The sequence below is a fragment of the Natator depressus genome, chromosome 7, assembly GCF_965152275.1.
Source record: "Natator depressus isolate rNatDep1 chromosome 7, rNatDep2.hap1, whole genome shotgun sequence".
NCBI classification, from domain to species: domain Eukaryota; kingdom Metazoa; phylum Chordata; order Testudines; family Cheloniidae; genus Natator; species Natator depressus.
Window position 1 is genome coordinate 15,405,910 of NC_134240.1, and position 27,978 is coordinate 15,433,887.

General features: G+C 40.1%; 1 protein-coding gene across 6 annotated transcripts in view; it reads left to right on the forward strand.

The window, feature by feature from the left end:
* ITPR1 (inositol 1,4,5-trisphosphate receptor type 1) overlaps positions 1-27,978 on the forward strand; it is a 255,631-nt gene that overhangs the window by 225,643 nt on the left and 2,010 nt on the right. For 5 of the 6 annotated variants that reach the window (XM_074957539.1, XM_074957538.1, XM_074957540.1 and 2 more), the window contains 6 exons: positions 1,192-1,387; positions 2,828-2,929; positions 4,753-4,895; positions 8,094-8,259; positions 9,213-9,373; positions 20,209-20,370. In XM_074957539.1, the coding sequence (XP_074813640.1) occupies positions 1,192-1,387; positions 2,828-2,929; positions 4,753-4,895; positions 8,094-8,259; positions 9,213-9,373; positions 20,209-20,370 (930 nt within the window). Of the gene's footprint in view, positions 1-1,191; positions 1,388-2,827; positions 2,930-4,752; positions 4,896-8,093; positions 8,260-9,212; positions 9,374-20,208; positions 20,371-27,978 lie in introns of those variants that run through there. The other variant, XM_074957543.1, reaches the window with a different exon arrangement.

Below are 27,978 nucleotides of genomic sequence, written 5' to 3' on the forward strand. Positions count from 1 at the left end.
AGGTGGGTGTCAATTTCTAAGCAACCCTCTACTTAGTTGCTGCTTGCTACATCATTGTGTATTTGTTTTCAATTGTTTCCTTATTCCATTATGGAAAAATTGGGAAATGCGGTTTTACTGCCACAAATGTGTCATCGATGTATGACCGTTTACTCTTCTAGCATACAAATCTGCAATCTGATGACAAGGAAATATAGGAAAGGGGCAACAGCTTCCTGCAGACCTCATATGACCTCTATTCAGAGTTCTTTAAAGGGATATGCATAGGGTAAGCGGGTGGAGAGTGGGAGCTGGAGTTAAGTTTTTTTGCCATCTCATATTTTAACATTTATTTTGTCCCATCATTTGGTAACTGAGTGGTCCATATTAAGTTGGCGATAGGATAGATTGAGAAGAATGGGAAGTGAAGGAAGTATTTATGTCTATAAGGGAACAAAGACAAAACCCAGAAAAGATTAACCCACCACCACAAATCCACCTTTTCCAAAAAAACCCCTTATTTTAAGCATGTCATCTTTCTTTATTTTTTTTAATTGAAGTTTAAAGAGACCTGCCAACTTTAACTTCTGAAGTAGGTTATACTTTTCAGTTTGGTGCTGAAAAGAGAGAATGTGAAGCAGAGATAATGTTTGAGAAAAGAGAGCACACGTTATCTAGTGTGCTAAATACTCAGTACAGTACAAGAATGCTTGGTAAGTTGATAGCACTTAACCGGTCAAAGATCCTTAAGCATTTTACTAACATTAATCAGCATAGCTGCTTAGCACACCTATGTGGTCACTGAAATAGAAGTATCCCTGTTTTACAGTTGAGGAAAGAGGTACAAAGAGGCCAGGTACCTTTGTACAAGTCACTAGCACAGTCAGGATTACCACCAAAGTCTTCTGACCTCCAACTCCTCTAATCCTTAACACATCATCAATTAGATGGTTACTTCAAGGGAATTGGGGGGGGGGGGAGGTATATCGGGAAGGGGTAATGTAAAATCAGTTGGGTGGTTGTGCTATTCCATTTAGTTATTAGGTGATGCTCCAGAATTCTAAATTAACTATGTGCTTAACAAAGGGCAAACCTTAAAACATTGGAATTAGATTATTTACGTCCTACTTTGCATTGCCCCAAAATGTAACATGCCACCAGTTTCATTAGCAGTAAACTTGTGAAACGGCTTGACCTGCCCCTTTTTTCCAGCTTTTTGACTTGGTGTACAGAGAAGAGACCTTGCTGAATGTCATTAAAAGTGTCACTCGCAATGGACGTTCCATCATCTTGACTGCTGTTCTTGCTCTTATCTTGGTTTACCTGTTCTCGATAGTGGGGTACCTGTTCTTCAAAGATGACTTTATCCTGGAAGTAGATAAGCTGCCTAATGAAACGTTATTGCCAGGTTGGTATGGGACATTTTAACTGTGCAAGGTTCAAAAGCATAAAGGGCTTGATCCTGTGAGGTGCCTCGCGCCCTGCACAGCTTGCAGGGGGTACTTGACACCTGATAAGGGTTGAGTACAAATGTAATTCCGGTAAAAGATGCTTTCCAAACAAGAAATTGACTGATGCAAGTGGCGCTTCTAATGTTGTGTAAACTAATGCCAAGACCCCCGTCCCCACTCAAAAATGGAGACAGTGTTTAAACTTTCCTTTTTGCATACATTAGAGATTTCTTACAGTGCGTGATATGACAGTCGAGATAATCCAATTCAGCTAAAGGTAGCTTCAGCCCTGACTTATTTGCAAGCATACTAGAGGCAGGGCAGAAGCTACGTTTAGCTGAATTGGATTATCTCGACTGTCATATCCCTCCATCTGTGAAGTTTACATCCTGCCTTGGTTAGGCAGAGCCTAAATGTGTTTTGGCAAAAGCCCACTCGTTCGCTCAGGCTTTAACTGGTGAGGTTGCTGGTTGCAAATGCTGGGAGAGCCTGCAGGTTAACTTGTGGGATTTGGGCAGTTATTTTTGCTTTTAATGGTGGGTTTAATTCTACAACAATCAAAGTAGAAACATCAATAACAAAATAAATACAAATAAAAGGGAGTGTGGAAGTGCTCCTGTGAGCTCAAGCTTTATACTTTTCCTCAGTTTGCATTCAGAATATTAACAGCCACCAAATAGTTGCTTTTTTAGGTTCAATAGCAAGTTGTTGGGTTTTTTTGGTCATTGCAAGTAAAATGCTGCTTTCCATTAAACAGTCAGCTTAGTGATTGAGGAGTACAGAAAGAACAGCAGATAACCTTATTAACCAGGCATTTCATTTTTTTTCTCCAAATCTTAAACTGTTCAGAAAAGCTTTGCTTCGTCGTCTTGCTACCAAAGATTAATTTCTACCATTTACCAAACTAGAGGTCAAGAACCAAATGACACTTCGCTTCAACGTTTCCACGCAGTTGATCTCAGTGCCAGGGACATCTGATTATCTGTAACACCTGATAAACTTGCACTGCATGATGAATGCAAGTTTTTGAGGCACGTTGAAACCATGTCATCTGAACGTAGTGTATACAACGTAGTGTATCAGTTTCAACTGCTTCATGAACTTTGGGGCTGAGTGCTGTGTACAATAATTGTATGGTGTTGGGTACTAGTGCACAGAAATGGAAAGCATTTTATTTTGTCCTTCATTTAAACATTGTTAAATAACTAGATGCAAGAGTTTAATTGGCCTCTAACCTTCAAATATCAGTGGAAAAATCTTTCCCAGGAATATACGCATGTTACTTAGTGCAGACTCCGTTCATATTACAGTGTGTGTTAACACCTATGAATCAGTTATGTAAAAACTGAAGCAATGTTAAATGACCTTTTTTGATGCCACAACTTGCATTTTTGTAGACCGTACAGAAGCTGGTGATACCATGACTGGGGAGTTCCTGTATTCAGATGTATGTAGAGCAGGTAGTGGGGAAAACTGTTCTTCAGACATTCCTTCACAAGGTAGGTGTCTTTCACGACTGAACTCTTACACCACAGCTTCAATTTTCACTTTGTTCTAGCCAAGTATCTTAAATTTAAAAAAAAGTGTGTAATTAAACCAGGCAGAATAAAGATATCAGGGGCACATCTGATTTGAGGGCAGATTAACTTATCCCACCTTCTCAATAGCGTAAATATGTTTTGGTACGTGAAATACTGTATGTAGACTAGAAATACTTATTTTATTCAATGGGATTGCTTAGTACTGAACTGAATTGAAACATGTTGTGTTTTGAAATGCCTTTCCTTATGAATTTGAGAGGGATAAAGTGATGCAGCTAGTCCTCTTCATAAAATCCTGAACCTTGCAACAGCAGATCAACAATTCTGACCTCATAAGTTGGTCTCTGAAGGTACAAGCATCTTCAAATGTTATTGTGGAAAGATGCAGTCAAATATAAATGCATGGGTGATGACAGTATTCTCACTAATTAGTGAAGGAATAAGTTTTTAATATTGTTCTGGAGTATTAAGAAATAATAAACAGAATAAATACATGAAATGGGTTTTTAAAAAAAAAACAAGAAAAAATAAATATGTTGGGCATGAAATGTAGCAGTATGTTTGTCCAATCGTGTGTAGTACAATGATCAGCCTTAAGTTGAATAGTGAAATATTTTGTCTTATTTCCTACATGTTACATTTACTTCCTTGCGGAGATTAATGGTGTTGGCTGGGAGATACAATGTTGGTATTTTTCATTCAAATAAAGTATTTATGTTTCAAAGGTCAATGATGGCCAAGAGCCCATCTTCTAAAGAGGAAATGTTTGTTTGCACCAGTGTGCCCTATGATAAATTGAGCAACGGCACAGATACAAAAACAGTTCCTTCCATCCTTTCCTGGCTGTAGGAGGCAGGGGATGATTTTGGTGGTCTTCACATACTTTATTTGCAAAAAGACACGGGAAACTTGATAATGTCAGAGGTCAGGTTGATATCTATTTATGTCAACGCTTGTCTACAGCCAGAGGTGGATGTGATGCACAAATCTCTGATCACCTCCCTAATGTTTGGAGATGTCTGGACACAACGTTTTGATTCAGACCCATCTTTAACGTTTAATAGTGCAATAAATGCACATGCATTTTTATTATCAGAGGAAAGACATGGAGGGTTTTTTTAATAGTCTATTTTTGCAGAATACTCATAATTAGTTCTGGAGCTTCCAGAATCAAAATGCATGAATTAGGAATGCAAAGAGCAAACTCTGAAGTTATAGCTAAACTGGTAAAAGTTGGTGGGAAAAGATGTCTGTTCCTTTCAAATAAAATACGATTTCCATAGTTGGCAATGGCACCGTAGCCATTTGAAGTGCAAGAGACAAAGCTGTCCTTTCAGAGCGTAGCTCAAGACCTGTCCAATCATTCCTCTGTCAGATACCAGGAGATCCATATGAACAAACACTTTGCCCTCAAAACAGTCAAAAAGCCCTGATTCTATATAAACAGGTATCTGGTAAGCTAAAGTTGTGCATGGTAACAGAACGGGAAAGAGAATTTAGCCAACTCAGCACGAAACTAGAAACAGAATTTTTGGTGGTGGGAAGAGAAGAGACACAACTGAGCCAACAATGGAGACCAGCCAAACAGCTGTTCTGTTCTTAGCTAACAAGTGCTGCTGTGGTGATCTACATGGTTTATTAGATACACATCGTTAGTCATATGATTGTTTTTAAAGGGAGAGAAGAAAATTCCCAACAAGAGACAATTCAAAGAATGAAGAGAATTATTTAAACCACATCTTCTTGCCTTTTAAACCTGTCTTTGCTTCCTATGTTAATAGAGCTGATATCTAAAGAAGAAATTGAGGAAGAGGATAAAGAGCATACGTGTGAGACATTGCTGATGTGCATTGTTACTGTACTGAGTCATGGGCTCAGGAGTGGGGGTGGAGTAGGAGATGTGCTCAGGAAACCATCCAAAGAGGTAAATTAACATTGCATGGGGGAGGAAAAGGGAGATCTAGTTTTAGTTAAGAGAATGTTTTAAACATATTATGCATATGTTACTAAATAGAAGGGACCCCAGTTCCTTTCCATTTAATATGGTTAAATCTCTGCAATAACCAATAAGTCAAGCAATGGCACATCTGAAATGAGCTTCCACCTATTTGATTTGCATTATGATGATGATTATTATTAATCATACTTTAGGGTAGTGCCTAAAGACCAACCAAAAATGGAGCCCCATTGTGCTAGGGGCAGTACAAACATAGAGTAGCAGAAAGTTCCTTCCCTGAAGAGCTTACAGTCTAAATAGACAAGATAGATTCAGGAGGAAAATGTAGAACCCACAACCAGAGTGAACAGTGTGATGGCAGCAAAAGTTATGTTAGTTCCATGGTTGTTTGGGGTGGGGGGCGGGGAGGGCTGTTAGCTAAATTGAAAGAAAAGGGTGGAGAATCATCTTCTATGATTGTATGGGATGATTTAGTTGGGGGTTGGTCCTGCTTTGAGCAGAGGATTGGACTAGGTGACCGCCTGAGGTCTCTTCCAACCCTAATCTTCTATGATTCTATGGGACAGAGCAGAAAGAAAAGAAGGTAAAAGAGGCAGGGGAGCTCCAAGGCTAATGCTTTCCCTCTCCTGCCCTTACAAAAACAGCCAATCAACACAGGGCACAGAAAGTCCAATCAGAACTGAAGATGATACAAAACTATTCAAGATAGTTAAGTCCAAAGCAGTGTGTGAAGAGTTACAAAGGGATCTCACAAAACTGTGAGACAGGTCAAGAAAATGGCAGATGAAATTCATTGTTGATAAATGCAAAGTAATGCACATTGGGAAACATAATCTTAACTATATATATAGTTTTATGGATAATTCTCTGAAAACATCATTTCAATGTGCAGCGGCAGTCAAAAAATCTAACATAATGTTGAGAATCATTAAGAAAGGGACAGATAATAAAACAGAAAATATCATATTCCCTCTCTCTAAATCCATGATATGCCCACATCTCAAGTACTGCATGCAGATCTGGTCGCCCCATCTCTAAAAATATATATTGGAACTGGAAAAGGTACAGAAAAGGGCAACAAAAATATTAGGGGTATGGAACAACTTCCATATGAGGAGAGATTAATAAGACTGGAACTTTTCAGCTTGGAAAAGAGACGACTGAGGGGGGATATGACAGAGGTCTATAAAATCATGACTGGTGTGGAAAAAATAAAAAAGGAAGTGTTATTTAACACAAGAACTAGGGGTCTCCAAATGAAATTAATGGACAGCAGGTTTAAAACAAACAAAAGGAAGTATTTTTTCAGATAACATAGTCAACCTGTGGAACTCTCTGCCAGAGGATGTTGTGAAGTCCAAGACTATAGCAGGGTTCAAAAAAGAACTAGATAAGTTCATGGAGAATAGGTCCATCAATGGCTATTAGCCAGGATGTGCAGGGATGGTGTCCCTAGCCTCCGTTTGCCAGAAGCTGGGAATGGGCGACAGGGGATGGATCACTTGATGATTACCTGTTCTGTTCATTCCCTCTGAAGCACCTGGCATTGGTCACTGTCCGAAGACAGGATATTGGGCTAGATGAACCTTTGGTCTAACCCAGTATGGCCGTTCTTATGTTCTTAAAATGTGAGATAGGCGTCTGTTTGAAGGCTAGAAGAGGTGATGGTTGTTGAAGTTGTGGTGGAAATCTGTGAAGGAGTTTATCATCTGTCCAGAGAATGAAAATATCATTAATGTATCTCAGGTATATTATTGATTTTTGTGGTGCATTTGTCCAGAAATTCTTCCTCAAGGTGGCCCATGAAGAGGTTGGCATACTGAGGAACCAGCCTAGTACCCATGGATGTTCCCATGATTTGGATAAAGTGCTTGTTGTTGAATGTAAAACTGTTACGGGTGAGGATGAAATAGATGAGTTTGGCAATGTGTTACGGGTGGATAGCTGAGTGTTATCCATGTCTTGTAGATATCTGAGGCAGGCAGTGATGTTGTCATTGTGAGGATATTGGTACAGAGGAAAGTGACATCTATGGTGGCAAGGACGGTGTTCTGAGGGAGGTTGTTAATGTTACAGAATTGGTGGAGGAAGTTGGTTGTGTCCTGGAGGAAGCTGATGGTCCTTGGTGTGCTGAGTGGTATGAGGATGATTTCCATGAATATTCCTTCAGTAAGAGTGTGGGAGCCAGATACAACGGGCTGCCTGGGTTCCCCTGTTTGTGTATCTTGGGAAGCATGTAGAAGGGATGAGGTTGCAGAGTTTTTCTTGGAGTTGCTTGGGGAAGGATTTGATGATACCCTTAAATTCCTGGGTAACCTGTGGTGCGGGGTCGTCTTTGAGTTCTTTATTAGGTGCTGTCAGAGTTCAGGTTAGCTTAATTAAATTCCAAGTGAATTAAACTTAGCTGAATTAAGGCCACTTCAATTCTGAATCAGAGCAACCACACCAGGTTTTAATGCGGTTTAACTAACCCACTTTAAATATGTGCCTTTGGGTTAACTTCCCTGAGTGTCTCCTTGTAGACAAACCCATAGAGTACATCTGCCCTACAACAAAAAACCTGTGTCATGGCCATGTCTGTCCCAGGTCAGCTACCTCAGGCCGGGGCAGTCATTCAGGCTTGGGCTAGTACCTGGGCTTTAGGACCCTGCTGCCAGGGGAGACCCACCTCTGAGACTCGGTGCCTTCGTTTTTTTTTATCGCAGTATAGACTTACCCTTAGATGCTTTTGAACATTTTATTCTTCATCAGTAGTAAAACAGGCACTGGGGAGCCTAACAAAACTTTGTTTCTTGCTTTAGCTAATTAAGAGAATATATGTGGTTACTAGTATGTATAATGAAAACAACCTCTCAAAGGAATGTCGAGGTGATCAGGAATAGAAGAAATAAATGGCAAGACTTCAATGAGTACAGGGTAGATAACAAAGAGGGAAAAGAGACTTGCAGATAACAGGTAGGGGAGAACTGATCCCGGGGAGATTGTATCCTATCACTGACTAGTTTGATGTTTTTCTTTTTAGTAATTTAGGATTTTTGTTTTATGATAATAGAGAATTTAAAATATTAAATTTAATCATTGGAAGACTTCACAGAGTGGTGTTCTGAAAGAGAGAACAGTCATGGTAAGTGTCAGGGTTAACTTTTTAAAATATTTGTCTTGCAGGAACCACTCTTTGCTGCTAGAGTGATATACGATCTCCTGTTCTTCTTCATGGTGATCATTATTGTCCTTAATCTGATTTTTGGTGTTATCATTGACACTTTTGCTGATCTAAGGAGTGAAAAGCAGAAGAAAGAAGAAATTTTAAAAACAACTTGCTTTATTTGTGGTAAGCATTTGAAGTGTTTGCTTTAGAGCTAGCAGCTGATCCATCCTAACCCAAAGGTAGCTGCAGGCTAGTTCCCCAGGAAGTTATAAGGCTTTGGGAAACAGGAATCCTACAGTGTTGGTAGACCCTACACAGCATTCTTCAACTACTTGTCATTCTCAGCTACTACACCTACTTCCTCTTTTCAGGATCTGCTAAGAGCTCATCATTATCTCTTCTTAAAGTAGAGAATCCTGTTTGAGAGCATCTTCTGTGTTGTCTTTGCTATTGGGAGGAAATTTATATTGCTTGGAGAGTTTGAGGAACTTGGCATAAGGAAAAGGGATTGGGAATAGGAGTATGCTGTTTATATACCACTCTTCTTAAGTATACTTCATCTGGCTTGTTCCATGTTTCACCTGTGTTTTAGACAACAGTTTTATGTTGGAGCATTAGATAAACTAAAATGGATCATGTTTCCAAAGATGCTGGATGGTTTCTGTAAAGCACCTGGTTTTGAATGCACTGAAGTGAAAAGTTAAACTGTTGAGGCTGTGAGGCCACAGTGGTTAAATTACATGGCAATACATAAGTTACATAAATGTATATAGTGACATACAAGTATCACTTAGAAGTTTGTTGCAAATTAGTTGCTGTGCTTTGCATAACTTTATTTCAAAAAGAGGCTATTTTAATGAGATGTAGCAAAAACTGTTCATTGCATATCATAGCTAGCCAGCTTCACCATGACTTTTCTAGTCTGTGTAATAAATAGAAGTGGTACAATTCCTACTGAGCATTGTTTTCCCATATACTGCCCTTTCTAGGGAGTTAATCCCTGTGACACTGTTTATTCAAGAATATATTTAATTGTTAATGCATAAATGCCCCAAACTGTATGTTTCTTTCTACTCAGAACTCACGTTATGCAAGAGTTGCTAGACACTAATAGGGATGTGCGATCTCTCTTTTAGGTTTGGAAAGAGACAAGTTTGATAATAAGACAGTCACGTTTGAAGAGCATATTAAAGAAGAGCACAATATGTGGCATTACTTGTGCTTTATCGTGTTAGTAAAAGTAAAAGATTCGACAGAGTATACTGGACCAGAAAGTTACGTGGCAGAAATGATCAAGGTGAGATTGAAGCACTTTCCCCAAATCAGGTTAATTTATATAGTCTATATTTGTTTAGTAAATATATATAGTCTGCATATTCGTGTAAGAATTTGAGGAACAGAAGACTTATCCTACCAAAACAGACTACCGTAATGCAGTATTGTAACTTCTAGAAATGTCCCCTTAACCGGAGAATATACCTGAAGCATAAGATAAAGATAGAGATTTTTGTAAGAGGATTAAGTCCAGATAAAGGTTTTGTTGAATGGACTACTGACTGCATCTCATTGCAGGTTTCAATCCATGTGTGGTAAATTGATGGTTAGTACTAAAATTGTGCAGGCAGCAAGGCTTCTGGATTTCTGGATGTGTGTGAACTGCAGTGCAGTAGTTACAGAATAGTTTGCATCTTTATACCTGTGGTTTCTAAGCCTCTAAAATATTCACATGAGGGCCAAGTGGATAGATGTAAATAGTAAAGTCTACCTCGTCTCTGTGGTTTAGACCAGTTGCCTAGGTTGAAGGGAAGACCATTCTGTTTTGAAAATTAATGTACCATAGTTTAAAAGAACATTTTCACCTCAGGTTGGGAGAACTGTCTGGAATGTAACATGCATGTAAAACCTGTCTCATAGCAAAGTATCCTGAACTGACTTCTAAGACTTGTTGTCTTCTGAATTTAGTTATTAAGGTAATAAACCAATATTAATGTCCGCTCATTTGCAAAGCCTTTAGATGAGCAAATTAAATGCCTTGTCTTTGCCAAAGTGCAGGTTCAGAGCCCCTGGAACTGTGCCCTCTGCGTCTAAATTCTAATTACTGATTTGTCTCCCTGCTCTTAACTGTTTAGCAAGAGCTCTTGCAGATTTCTAAGAGTACAGTTAGTTATATTTCTTTACTTGTCTTCACCTTCATGAATTATTTTTGTGTATAGACAGTGCCGTGTGACCTGTGGTCTCATTTATTTTTACAGTCCTTTTTCTGAAAATGTACAATATGCCTTTAAATAGAAATCCCACCAAGGTCTCTCTGAGGCGGTATATGTTGCTTCAGGGTCACTGAAGTCTACCTCCTACTTCTGGATTTCTGTCTCGGTAATGAGGGCTTAAAGAAATCTTGTGAGCAATCACCTGATAGAGGATTAGCACAGTGAGACAGCAGAGCACATCACTGCAGCTGTCAGAAGGCTGCCTTGAATATATTGTTCCCTTCATTTAGCTTACTACAATGTCTAGTACTTTAAGACAGTGTTGCTTTTAATTTTTCTGGTCATAAAGGAGTGTGTTAATATTATTTAGGGGTTGTTAACATTATTAAAAAGTCCTTACATCTGATCGCACCAGTTGCTGAGAAGCTGCACCGGTCATTTGGCAAAATTCTAGCGTTTAAGCTCCGGTTGTCAAAATGGTGGCAGCGATTTGTTTTCGACGTACTGCACTGACATGTGCGTGGAATCTGCACACCTCAGGAAGCAGTCGTAGGTACAGTTTGGGAGTACCTGGACCGTTTTAGAAGACTAGGATTTGCTGTTTAATCACTGCTTTTTTAATCAAAACTTACTAAACTCAACCAGTAGTGGCAATAAGGCAGTTGTGGTGAAGTTCAGTTTGATAACCCAGAAGCAAGAACAGAGCTTCCCTTGTCCTCTTTCCCTGCTGCTTCCCTCTCCCCCCTGAAAAAAAGAAAAGTGGAACTCTCTGAATGTATTGCTGCCTCCGTCTTATTTAAATATTTCAGTAAGAGATAGTTGAGGTGTGTGTAGGAATGACTGGGGAGGTGCATGTTTTGTTTAACACCAAACTTCTTTGTTTTCATCATCACAGAAACAAATTTAGGAGTGGCAATGGGGGAAGCCTTTGCAACATGCCACTGATTCCAAGGTTTCAATTGATCCTGTTGGAGAGGCTGATTTATTTTCGTCGTTTGTATTGGGAGCGGGTGACAATCTGAGATTGCTCAATGTCTGCAGCAGGCACAAGCTCTTCCGAAGTCTCTGCTAATTTCACTGACAGATTTACAGGGTTCCCCCCCTCCCCCCAACGTAAACAGACTGAAGGTGGAACTCTAACATCTTTGCTAGTGACACAAACTGGGTACTTTTATTTCCATAGGTTTCAATGTAGTATCAATGTGCAATAGAAATACGTACTCAGCTATATTAGCTTGAACAGGAAGCAGGGATATGCTCAAAAATATATTGAGACAACAGATGCTAATCTACCTCAAAGATGTTTCACTCTCCTGCCTTGAGTCCCAACAGAGTAGCTGGGACAGTTCTTGAGTTTTTATCTTTCAGCAAGAGTTAAATTTTGCACCTGCAATTTAGTTTGTTTATTTCTTCAGCACTAGAGGTGTGCACAGGACATTACAAATACTGTTGTGAATCTCCTACCTTGGAATTACATATGCTACCAACTTTTCAGTCAAGTCTAATGCTGGTTGGCTTTAACATATAGTGAGTGCATTTAAGCATCATGAATAATTCACTTTATGCCAGTTACTGTATATTCAGACAACTTAGTTCTTTTAAGGATGATCTCATCTCTTGATGTGTTCTTAACTAAAAATAATCTCGGTGTGAATGGCAATTTTGATGCTACACACTGTACGTGATACCAAGGAGTTAAATCTTGGTTATATAACCTCTCTTGTAGCCTGCAGGAATTTGAGCCAGTGTTTAACCAAAAAAAAAAAAAAATCCCATCCTAATTGAGAACAAATCTATAAAGCACACTGAATAGATGTGGTACTACATAGTTTCATGTGTGAAGACTAATTCATTTACTACGCAATGTGCAGGAAAAAGTCAGCAGTTATACTTAGAAAACCAAAGATTTAAAAGGATTTAGAATATAAGCAGCCCTGCACAAATATATATCAGATGTACCATATTAATTTTTAATCAAACCCAGTGAGTTGATGGATTATGAAGTTCGGTTCATTGCAATATTTTTTTAACTTTAGTCTGTAATTGCTTTCATAAGGTTGTTCAAACCTCCAAGATAGGTCTTTTTCCATTATTTGTTAATGCCCAGGTTTAGAAAAAGTGGTGCTGGAGTTCTGAGCTGTTCATCCATATGCTATGATTCTGTGTGGTAGTTTGATTGGTCTGGTAGCTAAAAATCAGGATTATGTGTTAGGAGTCCTGGGTTCCAGGCCCATCGTTGGTGTAAACTTCTTGTGTGAGCTCACTGTCTGTTTGCTCATCTGTAAAATGGGAAAAATGATCCTCTACCTCAGCAATGGGGTTGTGAGATCCAGCGTAATGGTTATAAAGCATTTTGAGATCCTCGGATAGAAGCTGCTGGAGAAGTACAAACTGGAAAAATGGAATTGCTTGTTCTCTTTGATGTATAAATAAATCATCTAGTTCCCTGAAGTCGTTATGTGAGCGCTGAAGGTGACGAGTTTTACCTAAGTAAAGGCTTGTTATAGACTTCAGGAGTCAGCACACAATGAAGGAAATGTGGTATGGAACAGACCGCCTTGTGAGTGCATTCTTGAATTGTTTTAAGGATAAATATTTAATAGTGCAGAAATTACCATAAAACAATGAGAAAAAGGTTAGCAGTGCTCCAAATGGATGTGAATTGTAAGCTGTTATAAGCCCTACTCCACCCCCGCTGCTCCCAAGGATCTAACTTCTGTGCATCTGGCTAAATCACTGCAGATGTTTGTTAAAGATAGACTTTTAAGTTAGATCATTGTCTCTTCAAAAGCATTTTTATCTGGAAAGTATGCTAATTGTGCAACAAGGCAAATAGTCCAGTGCTCCTTGTGTTTCCCTGGAACTAAGGCTTAGTTCACTCACTGTATTGCTTTATAGTCATCAAGGAAGATCAGGTGATGTCTGAATAATAGGGATGGGGTAAGGGAGTGTCCGCTTCTCCTATTGGCCAGACACTGGCATCCATTCCACACCCAAATGACTAATACAGACTTGGTACAACTCCTTACAGATTGTCTTATCTACCCATTCTCTTAGCCTTGAGAGTTTGGTTGTTGCTTTTGCCTCTAGTTACTCTAGCAGTCTCATTAATACTAGCCCCATTAGTATAGCTATCTTTTTTGTGTGTTAGTCAACTTCTGTCACAAACTGCTGTTTGCAGGCATTTATAACTAGTCTGTACAAATTTGCCTTGCTCTGGAGTTTGAGGTATGTAGAACCAAATTTTCACTTTTCATTTTTACTGTCTTCATTTGTGTGCGCACAAACCACTTTGTGCAACTTTAGTGGACTGTCACTTATATGTGCAAATAGCTGGTGTACTCCTTTGCTCTCTTTTTCCATGCACAAATGAACTTATGCATATAACCCTTCAAATACATATTTGATTACTGTGAACAAGTGTGTGTGTGTGAGAGAGAGAAAGAGTGCTGTGTACACACAGATGCCCCCTTTTTTTTAAAAGGGCCTCCTTTTGAGTATTTTGCCTACAAAGCTTCCCTAAATAATGCTTATCACTTGAATAGCATTTTTCATCCATAGATGTCAAAGCACTGTACCAAGAAAAGTATGTTTCATTATCACCTCCTTGACAGAAGGATGCATAATTCAACTGAACTGCCCAAGATCACAGAGCAGGTCAGTGGAACGACCAGGGATAGAACCAGGACTCTTGACTCCTTGTACAGTGCCCTGTCCATCCAGAAGTAAGCCATTCACAAATAGAAGTGATCGAGCCAGCATGCTAAAAATAGTGTACTGACAGCAGCAGGAGGGGCTAACCACCCCAAGTATGTACCCGTCTGAGATGCTAAACCTGCACTTCGGCAGCTAGCCCCTCCTGTTGGTCATGCTGCTAAGGTTCCACTTTCTTATTCGCACACTAGCTTGATCAGAACTAGCGCGGATATTTGTTCCCAGCTGGGAATTCCACCCCCACCTTGAAGTGTAGACATATCCAAAGTGGGCTGAGGAACAGGGTATACGCTTCAGGGGAGACAGCGGTAGAGGTGGGTAGTCAGAATCAAACCAATCTTGTGACTACACAATAATGGGCTTGTGTCACCACTACGTTACCCCAGTGTTTCACTGGGACAACAAAGTAACACGAGCAAAAAAGAAAAATTAGATAATATAGTGGTGAATCATGACCAGCATATTTAGAATTTGACTCCCTAAATCCTGCATTTTTGAGTGACTGAAATTACCTTTCTGAAACCCAACAACTAATATTACTTTTAAAACTGTGCTCATACATAATTTCTACCTGGAGATAATGCAGTTGCACAATCAACATAACTGTATATAGAAACGGCCAGTCTAACATCTAACTAGCTATTTGTGCACAGAGTTGGGGAAGCTGCCCATGCAGATTATGCAGGTGCAATTGTTCACCTATAACTTGAGAGTTCTGAGCCTCAGTTTGGCTAAGTGTTACAGTAGCAATTTAATGTCCAGTCACAAAAGGAAGGCTGGCATTTGAATTAGTTTTATTTGGTGGAGTCTTCCATGCAAAACGTATCCCAAGATGCTTTAGAGAGTTAGCTAATATAATTACATTGTTAGATAATAACTAATAGCCGTGGAAGTTAGGAGATAAGATATGTTTGGCAGAAGGCCACTGGCTGCTGTAAACAGTATGTTGCAGGCACACTGGTCTTGAGCTTTGGATTTAGCTAGTTAAGCTGTTTGTTCCATCATTAATTTAAGAGCTTGGGTGCACATCAGCAACTGCTATGGAGGGAAGCAATTGCTCGGCCTAATCATCCCCACAGAAGACTAATACATCCTGCCCTCTAGGAGATAAAAACAGTATGTGCCCTTCAGAGTGCTTCTGATGCAGAGTCCTTCAGAGTGCTTCTGATGGAACTACAGGTTGGCTTGTTTTGCCAGCACTTGGCGTATCCCAACTGATTTTTTTCTGCTTTGTGCGGTCGATCATTTAGGCCTGGGTTTCAACAGGGATAAGTTTTGCAGTGATTCTGCTTCTTTGTTGGAGGGAACACAAAAGAGGAATAGGGGTGGTAATTAGAAGAAGGGAGCCTTCCTTACAGCTCTGTGTTATATTATAGAACATCCCCAAAGCAATCCTAGTCAAGGGGAAACACAACTATGATCCTCTTCCCTTTACCGATCATTTTGTTTAGCAGAACAAAGATGTCAGTCTGAGTTTTATTTTCTCCCAATATTCTCCCTCCACCCCACTCACTCTCCAGGTGTGGGTCCTTTTTATTCCTCTCTGCTTCCTCTTTCACTCTCTCATCCTATTTTTTTATTATTATTTTTTTTATAGAAGGGCTCAGCAATCATTGCCCCTGCAAGAATCAGCCTGTTGGAGGCATTTGAGATTGCCACGCTTTAACATCTCAAACAATAAACCCTGGGCTTCACCTCTGCCAAATACGTGCCCATTCTTTGACAGGAAAAGAGATGTGAGGGGAATGCGGGGGGAAGCCTAAATTCAAGTCAAGGTAAAGGGTTAAGTTTTTTTATAGTACCCTAAATACTGATGGACCCCAAAGCACTTTTCAGACCGGGTGTGTGTTCTATACAGGAGCAACATCTTCTAGTGCTGAAATGCAGCCACCTCAGGGAAAGTTGACAGCAGTTCTTTAACAGTGAGTGTTTTAACAATAGCTCAGGAGAAAGTGGGGAAGAATAACGTTGTATTGAATTTGAAACCGGTGGGAGAATTTAGGTAAGAAAAATAAGCTTGATTTGGAATTTGTCGAACTCCAGGACTAACATCCCTCTTGTTGGGAATAGTGCCATGGATTTTAATGACCACATCTGGTTTATATCCCATTTACAAATTTGGCAGCACAGTACCTAATGCTCTGCTGAGGCACTGGTTCCAAGTCTATTGGGCTAGGTCCTCTGCTGGGGATGCACACCAGCTGAGGATGTGGCCTACTATTTGCAGTGCTCTTCCTACCAGCCTAAATCTGAGGTTAGAGAGCAACCTGCTGAGTCACCAATACCACTTCCTCCAGTCCACAAAATGACCATATACCACTTGACCCAGCATCACTTCAGAGACCGGCTGATCTCTCTCACTGGGTACATTTCACAAGAACTAGGTGAGTTTCGTTACTATTAGCACATTGATGATTATCGTTTTAACGTGATCATCCAAGGGCAACTGTTCGCACATCTTTGACCAATTAAGTCTTCCATCCAGCCCAGCTGTTCATGATATAATGTGTCCTGGTTTACTTAAATAATTTACAATGAAACAACTAGAACTAGGTGGACGGAAAGGGTGGTGCTGTAATTTCTGAAGGAACAAGGGAACCTTCTTTGGGTAATCCTACAGCAGCCCTTCATCATGATTATTAACGCTGCGTAGTGTTTGTCTGTAATGAAATTCTCTCACCTGTGACAACAATTGTCAGCCTTTGGACTGTTTAGAAGATACAGCAGTGGTCATTATTTTATATTCAAATGCTGTCTTACTCTGCCTCTGGAAATGGTGTCCATATATTGAGTTATCTCTAGTTGCTTTCTTCATGTGAATGGAAAAGGTAACTAATTACAAACCTACAGGAACAATGAAAAGTTAGGTTTTTAATACCACTAGTCTGTTTTCACAGACAGGCTAAGTGTGAGGAAGTGGGGGCACGTTGTCTGTCTTTTCAAAAAGGGGAGGAATGTGAACTCCAAGTGGAGGAAGTTGCATCTAGCCCATTACTGAAGGAAAAGTTAGCTTGATGTGAGGTGGAGAAAGAAACCAGTGGGATTCTTTCATTCATCTCACCTCAAAAAAAAAAAAAACCCAGGCATCATGCTTTTCATTTTCATGCTTTTCATTTTCAATATTCAGATGAGTAAACAGAGGCCCAGCATAGTAGTAATGACTTCCCCCAAGGCCACATGGCACTTCAGTGGCAGAGCTGAGGCTAGAACCCAGATTTGTGCCTCTATATCGTGCTTGCTTTTGAAAATGTGATTCTTGAGGAACATGGTTAGTCCATCTTTAATTTATCAAAGGGTACCTTCTTTCTGCCCATTTTAACCACTGGACATGTTTTTAACTGAGGTTGCATTAGAAACCTTTCTTAGAACAGACTTTCAGTGGAAGCAGGGAAAAGCAACCCCTTCTCAGAATGCATCACATCTGCATCATGCACGACAGTTTCCTCTTTTTTTTCTTTTTTTTTACATTTCCAAGCATGGACATTTTAAGAGGCTGGTCAACATCGCCCCCATGTCTGAGATTGTAATGATATTTGCTTTACAGGGACTTTTCCAACTTTACCTAGAAAAGAGCTAATCCGAAACCCAGCACTGTGGTTAGCCAACTTCCGTCAGTGGCTTTAGTCAGTTCGTCTGTTTAAACAGAGGAAGCTGCTACTGTGACGGGAAGAGGGAGCTGACTGCACAGCCAGGATCGTGCTGCTTCGGCTTGTAGGAGGACCACAGCAGACAGTACATAACAACATTGGTATGCAGGATGCCAGTAGTAACTGGTGGGGGGGGTGTGGAGGCAGGGAAACAGATTAGGAGTGGAGCTTCAAGTTTATGGCTCCCTTAGTGTATTAAAAAAAAAAAATACCAAAGCTTGTGACCAAAAGATGTACGGCTATGTCTTTAAAGAGACCTTGGTGCTTTGCTTAAAGTTCAACAGAAACTAGATCATCACGATAAACCTTTTCTTCAACCTTGAATAGAATTTTTCTGTGCGAACGGGATCCTCCTGGGAGACACGCAGGCTTTGGGATCCATGACACAGGGGTAGACTGCAGTACTTACAGACACAGCAGGCTTGCCAGCAAATGACCTTTAAACATTCCCCTTTTCGTTTTTGATTCATTTTTCATCAACTTAGTTTTAAGGTTTTAGTGTGTTTGTTTCACAGAAAAAAAACTTGGGACAAAATTCTAGATGAAACTGTCCTTTTTCCCTTGCTTCTTTTTGTGGTGCTGGTTGTGTTTTTAAAAACAAAATTAAACTCATTGTTTGTTTTCTCTTCAGGTGGAATGGAGGAGGTTAGAACTGTGTATGTGTGTACACATATTGACTATTATGCCTTTAGCTCTTTATTTTAGTAAAGGGGTCTAAACAATTATATTGGGTTAAAAAAAGGTGTTTGGGGGGCGGGGGTTGTAAGTAAAGGGGGCCCATCCAACTTGCAATCACTGTGCTTTACTGCATTATTTTGTCCCTTTAATCCTTCCCTGCTTGATACCTGCCCACCCCTTCAGCCAGACTTGTTATTTGACTGGGCATTTCGGTTCAGTTACAGCTGGATGTTACCAGATAAACTTTGAGTGTTGGCCAGACATACAAGCCGTGTATAATGAAGCAGCAGTGAAGTGATTAAGCTATCTAAAATTGATTGGCAACATGTGGTACATACCGTCTTGTGGTAAAAATACCTCCATAAACAAAATTCCTACACAGCCTGTTAACCCTTAGCAGAGATTTTTAAACTTTTTCATAATAATTACTAATAGTACCCAGCTCGTATAGAGTGCTCTTCCTCCACAGATCTCAAAGCACTGTACAAATGGAATCAATAGCATTATCCCCTTTTACCGTTGAGGGGAAACTGAGGCACAGAGGTGATGTGACTTGCCCAAGGTCACCCAGCAGGCCAGTGGCAGCTCTGAACCACCATAATACCAGTACCCTCAACCCCAAGTTGTTAAAATGCCATATCCCCCAAACTCAAGATATCTTCCAAAAATGATATATTTTGGATTCTTTTTATTTGCTGCCTGTTTTCTGAGTGATCAATTAGGATGCCTGGAGGTCACGTTTTCAGTCCTTCTCCACAACTATGAGGGCTAGAGTTTTTTTTTTATTATTATTTTTTTGGTAAATGAAACTTGAAATTCTTGTGGTGTTTACTTGTCTCCAGGTTTACTTGTCTTCTTGAAACTTGAAATTCTTGTCTTGTTTACTTGTCTCTTGCTTTAAGAAAACCACCAAATATCACAAGACTTTTGATAAAATCGTGAGAGTTGGCAACGCTCTCATCCTGTGTGTGTCTCTTGGATCAGTTTTTCTACCTATTTGTGATCCCGCAGACCACTTCCCTGTTCCCTAATTATCAAATTACACCCCCATTGCAACTAGAGTAATTGCTTATACCGCAAAAAATTTCAACCAACATTTTTTGATTTTCAGCTGGGGCAGTATTTGGGTGTTTTCACTAGAAAAAAATTTCTCCAGAAAGCAAGCACTTTGTGATAAGTAATTTTTTTTCCTGTCAAATAAACAGTTTTGACAAAATTTTCCACAGCCCTAATTCTCAAACATGACTGTTCAAGGCCACATCTAGCATGTTCATCTTGACTATGTGCTTTGAAAAGGTGTGTCTCATAATGGGAGACTGTAGCAATAAGGAAGCCAACGGGATTGCTATGAATGTCTTTGCAAAGCACTATTTAAATTCTTTATTTTTTCCCTTGTGAAGCAGGTTTGGATTAAGCAGCCAATTTAGATCTCAGTTATAGCAGTTCAAGGAAGAATCCCTGTATATCTGTGGATAGGAGGCTGGATGGCAGTAGGCTCCAGAATTCTGACTGCTGATTTCTAACACTGGTTAATGCATCTTCAAGTATTAACTATGGCCAGTTCGTAGTAGAGGACTCGTATGTTATGGTGGAATATACCTGTTCTTAAGGCTGAAGGAGTACATTGGCAGGAAAGGGGAAACGTAGGCTACAAAACCTTTATCCCTCTTACTCTGCAGTGCTGTCCTGTCTCTCCAGTGATGAAATTCTGTGGTGAGGCAGTTCTAGAAATCTCCCAACAGGGTGCAAATAAAACTGAAAGTTTGAACTATTGAGAGCTTGTGACTGAATAATATCATCATGTGCTGAAGATTTGCGCGCGCACAGCCACACGCACAGTTTTGTCCTTGTCTAGTAATAATCATGTCCTTGTGTCTGAATTCCAGGAAAGAAACCTTGATTGGTTCCCTAGGATGCGCGCCATGTCCCTTGTAAGCAGCGATTCTGAAGGAGAACAGAATGAACTCAGGAACTTGCAGGAAAAGCTAGAATCTACCATGAAGCTGGTAACCAACCTCTCTGGCCAGCTGTCAGAGCTTAAAGATCAGGTAACGAAGTTCTAGCAAAACACAGTTGCAGTGAGGGGGATTAGCTACTGATAAACTTCAATTGGATGGAGAGTACTGGAACCTCCCCGAACATTTGGAAAATTAGGGGAATTTGCAATCACTTGCTGTAAAGCTGGGGATAGAAAGGCATTTTGGATTAAAGAGTTTTGTAAAATCTGGATTGATCTGTATTGGGAATTGGATGTTTACAATTTAACTGACTATACAAACAATGTGCAGAACTCCTTGTTCACTGCTGCCACAACGAACTCGCAAGTTTAGAAGAATCACCAATCCAAATTCCAGTCATACAGCCAACCGAACTGTCCAGTTCTAACAGAACTGAACATTTTCCAATTTACCCATCTTTTAAAAAGTAAAACTTGTTCTAAAAAACAAATCAAGTTCATATTGTGAGCTGTGTATATAATGATTTCTTACCCTGAGAGTATAGAGTAATCCCCCTAAATCATGAAAATATCTTGTATGACACTGCCCATTGCCTTGTATAGTAAAGATTACCAATTGCAACTTCAGTTATGGGTCAGTGTTACTCAGCAGACTTGGTTGTAATACACTGACTTCTAATTGACAATAACACTAGAGTGAGAACTCAAGGATTTGAATGTTAACTTTTGTTCTAGATCCTTCCTTTACATAGTTATTGCAATGGTTCTTAAACATTTAAGGATAGATTTCTTTTAGAAACATTACTCTTTCCTGTGACTGTGTGGCCTGGCAAACTATGAATATTTTATTACGGATGACATCCCAAGGTGAAATGCAAGTTGTATAGAAAGTTACCCTTCATGAAATTTTTACTCTAGTGAATTTTATTGTATTCTGGTCTTCGTATGTGTGTTTTGTTGGAAGTCTGTACACTGCTAAATCCCAAAATATGCAGAAATATCCGCAAACTCTTATGCAACCTAGTGACCACTCTCTTATTGTTACATACTCGAGGTACTTGTGGCTACATCATCCATACATGTGTGACAGCAAAGAAGGCAGCTCCAGCACTTAACCACAGGCATCCAAAAAGGGAGTCTGGTAATTTACCCTGTACCGGCGAATATTGCCCTGAAATTGCTTTTATTCAGTTTTCAACAGCAACATCCCTGTGAAGAAAAACTGAAGGAGTGTCCCAAGCAACACAGTTCTTGGTTCTCTGTTCCCATTTTCCTCTGTTTAAATGGACACAGACCCTCAAAGAACACTTTAAATAGTTATTTAGACCATATCTCTTCCCTTTTTACACAATACTTCCTGTCGGCCTACAAATGGGAAACCTTGGCCCACATGGCAAAAATCCATGTTTTGTGGGGATACCACCTGGAGCCACTGCTGTCAGGAGATCAATATGGTTCAATCGTAGGTGCTTCTTTACTATTTGCTATTAACAGCGGAAGCAGCTTGGGGCAGGTTCTTTTGGACCATATTCATCTCAGAGATGGGCCTCCCCAAGAAAGCTCGAGGGCCAAAACCCTTTTCCATTTTGTGCTTGAAGTGTCCAACTGAAGATAAAGGGAGAAATGCTGTGGCTTGTCTGAAATTTTATATAGCACAAAATTACTAGTTATACAGCTTTGAACAATAACCTGAACCAGAAGAACACACCGACACCTTAATTAATTGAGTTTATAGATGTAGGCATTGGGTAAAATTCTTTGCTAACTTGCACATCATGGAATCCCAGAGCAGTTGATGGAGTTGCACAGGCCACAAGTAGTCACTGAATTTGTCTCATTATCTCTTCAACGTTTGATTTTTCCTATTGTAAAATGGTTGACAACTTTCTCTAAACTGATTGGTTGTTGCCACTGAGCCTCTTCCTAGGGGTGTTTCTATTATTGTAATTCCCATTTTAAACTGGGATTAGTTCCACTTTGAATTAAATGAGATGCACCATACTGCAGGTAGCCACTATTACAATCCAAACTTAATCTATATTAGAAACAGACTGTTATCTGTCAGGAGATAATAGTTCACTGAAGACAAATACTACCTGCCTGGCACAAATCTATAATTTGCACCATGCTTCCTAACTGGCAAAATTCCTGTTGTTCAGGTCTCCATGTACTGCTGTTAGAGTTACAGCTGAAGGTTTTATGGTGCATGGGACATAATCTTGCCAGCAGGCTGGCTAGGAAAAATTATGTGTAACTGAGCACAGAGTATGAAGTGAATTAAAATGTTGCTGGTTTTTAACTGAACTATTTTATTATACGCTTGCTTTGTAGTTTCAGAACAGTACACTGTGCAAGCAGGATAGGAAAACCCAGCCAAGGAATCTACTCTCAGGAGTGCATTTTCTGGATAGGAAATTTACATTGATAAAGTAGGTTTCAGAGTAACAGCCGTGTTAGTCTGTATTCGCAAAAAGAAAAGGAGTACTTGTGGCACCTTAGAGACTAACCAATTTATCTGAGCATAAGCTTTCGTGAGCTACGGCTCACTTCATCGGATGAAGTGAGCTGTAGCTCACGAAAGCTTATGCTCAGATAAATTGGTTAGTCTCTAAGGTGCCACAAGTACTCCTTTTCTTTTTATTGATAAAGTAGTTAGTCTTTGCAAGAGAGTATTGGCTGAGATGCTCACTGTCCTTTTTTCCACTACGTGCTCTGCTCTTCTGGTGGTGAGAATCAGTCAGGTTAATGCCGGGGTAGTCAATAGGTGGACCCTGGGCCAAATCCAGACTGCCAGATGCTTTTGAATGTATTTGTCATGGAGTCCCCGGGCGATGCTCTGGAACAGCTCCCTATGAAGCCAATCAGGACTCGGGGGAAGTCTCCTTTCTGTGAGCAGACTGTCTTAAGGAGACAGCTCACACAACTTCCACCTTCCTGGGTCTGACCTCGGAGCATTCAGCATCCTCTGCCCTTCCGTGCGCTTCCCACAGCGAGTCCGCCCAGGCAGGCTCCTGGGGAAGCCAGAGGGTCCTGCACCCCAACTTCACAGTCAGACATGACTCTCAGCTAGCCTGTAAAACAGAAGGTTTATTAGATGACAGGAACATGGTCTAAAACAGAGCTTGTAGGTGCAGAGAACAGGACCCCTCAGCCGGGTCCATTTTGGGGGGCAGTGAGCTAGACAACCACATCTGTACTTCACTCCATGTCCCCAGTCAGCCCCAAACTGAAACTCTCTCCAGCCCCTCCTCCTCTGGGCTTTGTCCCTTTCCCGGGCCAGGAGGTCACCTGATCTCTTTGTCTTCAACCCTTTAGCTCTCACCTTGCAGCGGGGAAGGGCCAGGCCATCAGTTGCCAGGAAACAGGGTGTTGGCCATTCTCTGTGTCCAGACCCCTGCACACACCTGCCCTTTAGGGCTCTGCAATGATCATACACCACCTAGATACTTAAGAACTCTATAGGGGAAACTGAGGCACCCCCACACTATTCAGAGGAAACATTAAGAAGAGCCCTGCTTCGTCACAGTATTACCATACAGTAATACTTGTAGTACGGTAATCTAATCAATTTTCACTTTGTGCCAAATATATATTTTCATCAGTCAATAATTTTGTGGCTAAGTCACATCTTCTTTTAACCTCGTGCTTGATGGAACCGTTGGCACTGATCAGACTTCCTAGATACACATAAGATTCTACTTGTTCTATGGAAACTTCATCTATTATCCCTTTTCCAAGATGCAACCACTTTTTCATACGAGTATTTATTGTAAGTCCAAGTCGACTGCAACAGTTTTTCAAGGTAGCAAAGAATATTATCAGTTCAACTGTGTCTGCCAGTTGCACAACATCATCTGCATAGGTTTACAAATTTAACTCTAGATCATCCAATCTCCAGCCCTCCCACTCGTCTGACATTTAGTGTCCAGTTTCAGAACATGATGAAAAGTGATGGTGATTCCGTGCCCCCTGGTCTTACACCACACTTTGACTTGACTGAGTTGCTTAGTTTTTCACCAGTTCTTATGGCACTGCAGAAGCCTTCATAAATAACTTCTGTAAATAACATCCGATGAAGTGAGCTGTAGCTCACAAAAGCTTATGCTCAAATAAATTGGTTAGTCTCTAAGGTGCCACTAGTACTCCTTTTCTTTCTATAATTGCAGTTATCTTGTCTGGAGCGCCAGAATTTTGCTACTTTCCATAATGTTTCTCTCCAAACCAAATCCTCTCTTATCTATGCCTTAATATACTCATTGGGTCGCTGTCATGCCACTTTGCCTGGAAACAGTTATCTTAAACATGTGACGTAGGTCTTCCTGTTAGAGGGTCTGACTCATATCCACTGCAGTCAATGGGATTCTTTCCATCAATTTCAGTCAGGCCTTGGATCATGCCCCAGATGTATTTATTTCTAAAGCTTGCAACTTTCTACTGCCCAAGCACAAAGAACCTTCCCTTGTTCTTTGTGAAAATGAGCTTTTAGATAGCTACTTCACTGCAAAGGCAGAAGAGGAAACCAGCTTCATTAATGTGATAGCTCTTAGGAATTCCCCTAAGTACTGTCACTGAGATAACCCTGCTTAAGTTGCAGGATGCTCCAATTATGAGACAAAACTAGTACATCTCTCCATCATATTAGGAAGAACTGTCTCCAGGAAGAGGAGCTAGCTCAGGGATTGTTCTGAATCAAATAAAGGGCAAATCTTTCATTTGTTTGCTTTGTGATCTGACTGATCCTACAAGTTTCTGGGGATTGTAACTGTCATTAAAACTGAAATTCTGTGTGTCCACTTTGAAAATGCCTTTGAAATAAAATAAAAATGCACCAGGAACTATTGAAAATCTGACCATTTTTAATTCATTACTGTAAATGAGTATGAAGCACTTGCAAAAGGCATTAAAGCAACAAGTTACAAAAGTAACTCCCTCTCCAGTTAAGTTACTCACTCTCCAGATCAAGACAAAAATTGCTCCATGGGGTCTTTGACGCTTCCAAACGCCATACTAGAACAATGTGATTCTGCATCTAGGTTTCATTTTGTTTTCAACTTGCATTTAGTCAGCTTATGCTTTCCTTAAAAAAATTAATTCCTCCTGTTAACTAAACTTGTATCAAAATTTAGCATTCTGTTTAACTACTGTCCTTCCCTCATTCTTTTACCATTTTGCGTGCCTCCTTCATATCTAATTGTTTGAATCCAATTGCTACTCAAAACCTTGCCCCCTCTGAAAGCATATGTTTTATTAATTTCTCCAGTGGAAATAATAGAATAATGGAAATAAAACCTACAAATAGGTTTTCTCTGTTTGTATTAAGTAGTTAATTATATTTTAAAAAATAACACACACTTCAAACCCCATATAGCATTAGGAAATCTAGGGGTTAGAGTAGGGGAACTGAGCTAGGACCTGAGTGCTGCTCCACTCCTTTGGTGTGACTTTGAGAAAGACACAACCTGATTCAGCTCCATTTGAAACAGTCTCCTTCTATGAAAGTTAGATTGTGACCTTTACCCATTGGTTAAAGGAGCATATTTACAGATATGTACATCATAGAGGTGATTAGATTAATTAATTAATGGTATTTAAAATGCTTTTCAGTCCTCTAATGAAAGGTAGTAGCAAAAGGATAATTCTGAAGATTGTTCACGGCAATCCAGTCTGGTTGACTCATCTTGCCATGGCAAACTCCATACTTTAATTATTCAGTGCCTGACCTTAGAAAGGGAGAATTTATTCGGTCTCTCAACATATAGATTTTATGTAAATCTGCTCAAGTGTGTTTACTGGTAGAGAGCTGAAAATGCAAACAGGCTATCTCTTATCTTGGCATTGATTTACTGTCCCTATCAATTATATTAGTCAGTATTTGGAGTGAAATGTCCCAAAACCGAACAATTACACAGATTAGTAACCTGCATGAATATAGACATGATAGAAAAAGCACTATTTGGTTCAAATGAATTCCAAGCCAAAACAAGGGCCAATAACAATTCATATGATTTGAAAAATGGTGGAAATTCACATTGTAGCTCAACTTTTTAATGAAAAATTATTGTATAAGCTCTATCTGGTTTGGATGCTAAATTTTGGTAGAGTGGGAACAATATCTAGAGACTGGTTTCTTACAACTTGCTATTCAATGTAAATGTTTATTATATTAAAGTAACTCCTAAAACAGAACGGAAGGAGTATTGATTAAAAAACTCTAAGTATCTTGACAGATGCATGGTAGCCTGGCTCCATTTATTTTTATTAAGTTTCAGTATGCTCAGTCCAGGGGAAGAAGCAATAAAAATGGAACAAGATTGTGGTCCTTTTGTGGGTTGACCAAGTAATGCCATGGGGGATGAGCAGTAAGAAGGTTGGGTCTCAGCACTTTTATGTAAGTCTTGGAATTTGCAGCCATTGTGATGGTAATGTGATGGAGGCTGAACAGTACCCATGTTATCCAAGGAAGAATCATCTGGTGTTAGGCTGAAGTTAGGGAGCCTGAGTTCTACTCCCTGCCAAAGATTTCCTGTGTGACTTCGGGTCAGTCACTTCAGGCCTGCTCTTCAGAAGTGCTGAGCACCTACAGCTCAGCACCTTTGAAAATCAGGCCCTATGAGTATGTCTACACTGCAATTAAAAATCGACAGCTGGCCCGTGTCAGCTGACTCAGGCTCGCAGGGCTCAGGCCAAGGGATCTGTTTAATTGCAGTGTAGATGTTCGGCCTGAACCCGAATCCTGCAAGCCCAAGTCAGCTGACACAGCGAGCTGTGGGTTTTTAATTGCAGTGTAAACACACCCTATATCTCCTTCTGCGTCAGTTTCTGTAGAATGGAGATACTTACCTTCTTCAGGGGTGATGTGAGGATAAATTCATTAATGTTCATGAAATGCTCATATTCTAGGATGATGGGGACCACAGAAATGCCAGTGTTACTGATTAAACTGGTGTGTGGGTTCTCTCAGGCTTTCAGACCTTAGCAGATTTCTAACAAGGTGTTGGGAGGGGTTGAACGCAAAGAAACATGGATGATGGCTGCTTTGCTGTGCTCTGGATCACAATAATGAAGGGATATGCTTCTCTGTTAGGAGTGTCACTCTCTTTAGCTCGTATACCTTCTTCCCTCTCAAATTTGGTGGTGGTATTACATTTGATATAAATTATTATTGGCAAACATCCAGAATTTTGGGACTGAGGTTACAGAAAATGTTTTGTGGAAAAATATGTAGTTTTGCTCCTGTGTCCCTTATTTTGCATTATTGCCTCCTATCTCAGCTTTGGCAAATCAGGAGGGATGCTTGCATTCTTGTGACCCAAGAGTGAATTTCTACAAACAGTTGATATTTTCAGACTGAGATGAAGTCTCCCAATACACAGTACCCCTACTTTCCCCAAATAAGTTGTGGAAATAGTGGGAAGTCTACAGAGAATTATCAACACAGGAAGTTTTTGAAAGCTATCATCTAGGTTAATTTCATGTCAGTAATGTGGCCCTTCACAGAACATTTTTTTGCAAAACAGCATCCGTCATCTCTGAATACTTAGTCACATGAGCAGGTTCACAGATATCCCCTGCTGGGTTCACAAAACAGGGGATATGATTGACCTTTTTAATCTATTCATGTTTAGCAGCCGGAAGTGCATTATTTGTAGAAAGTGGGTTTCAGAATAAACCCTAACCACAAATACAGCGATGGTTCATT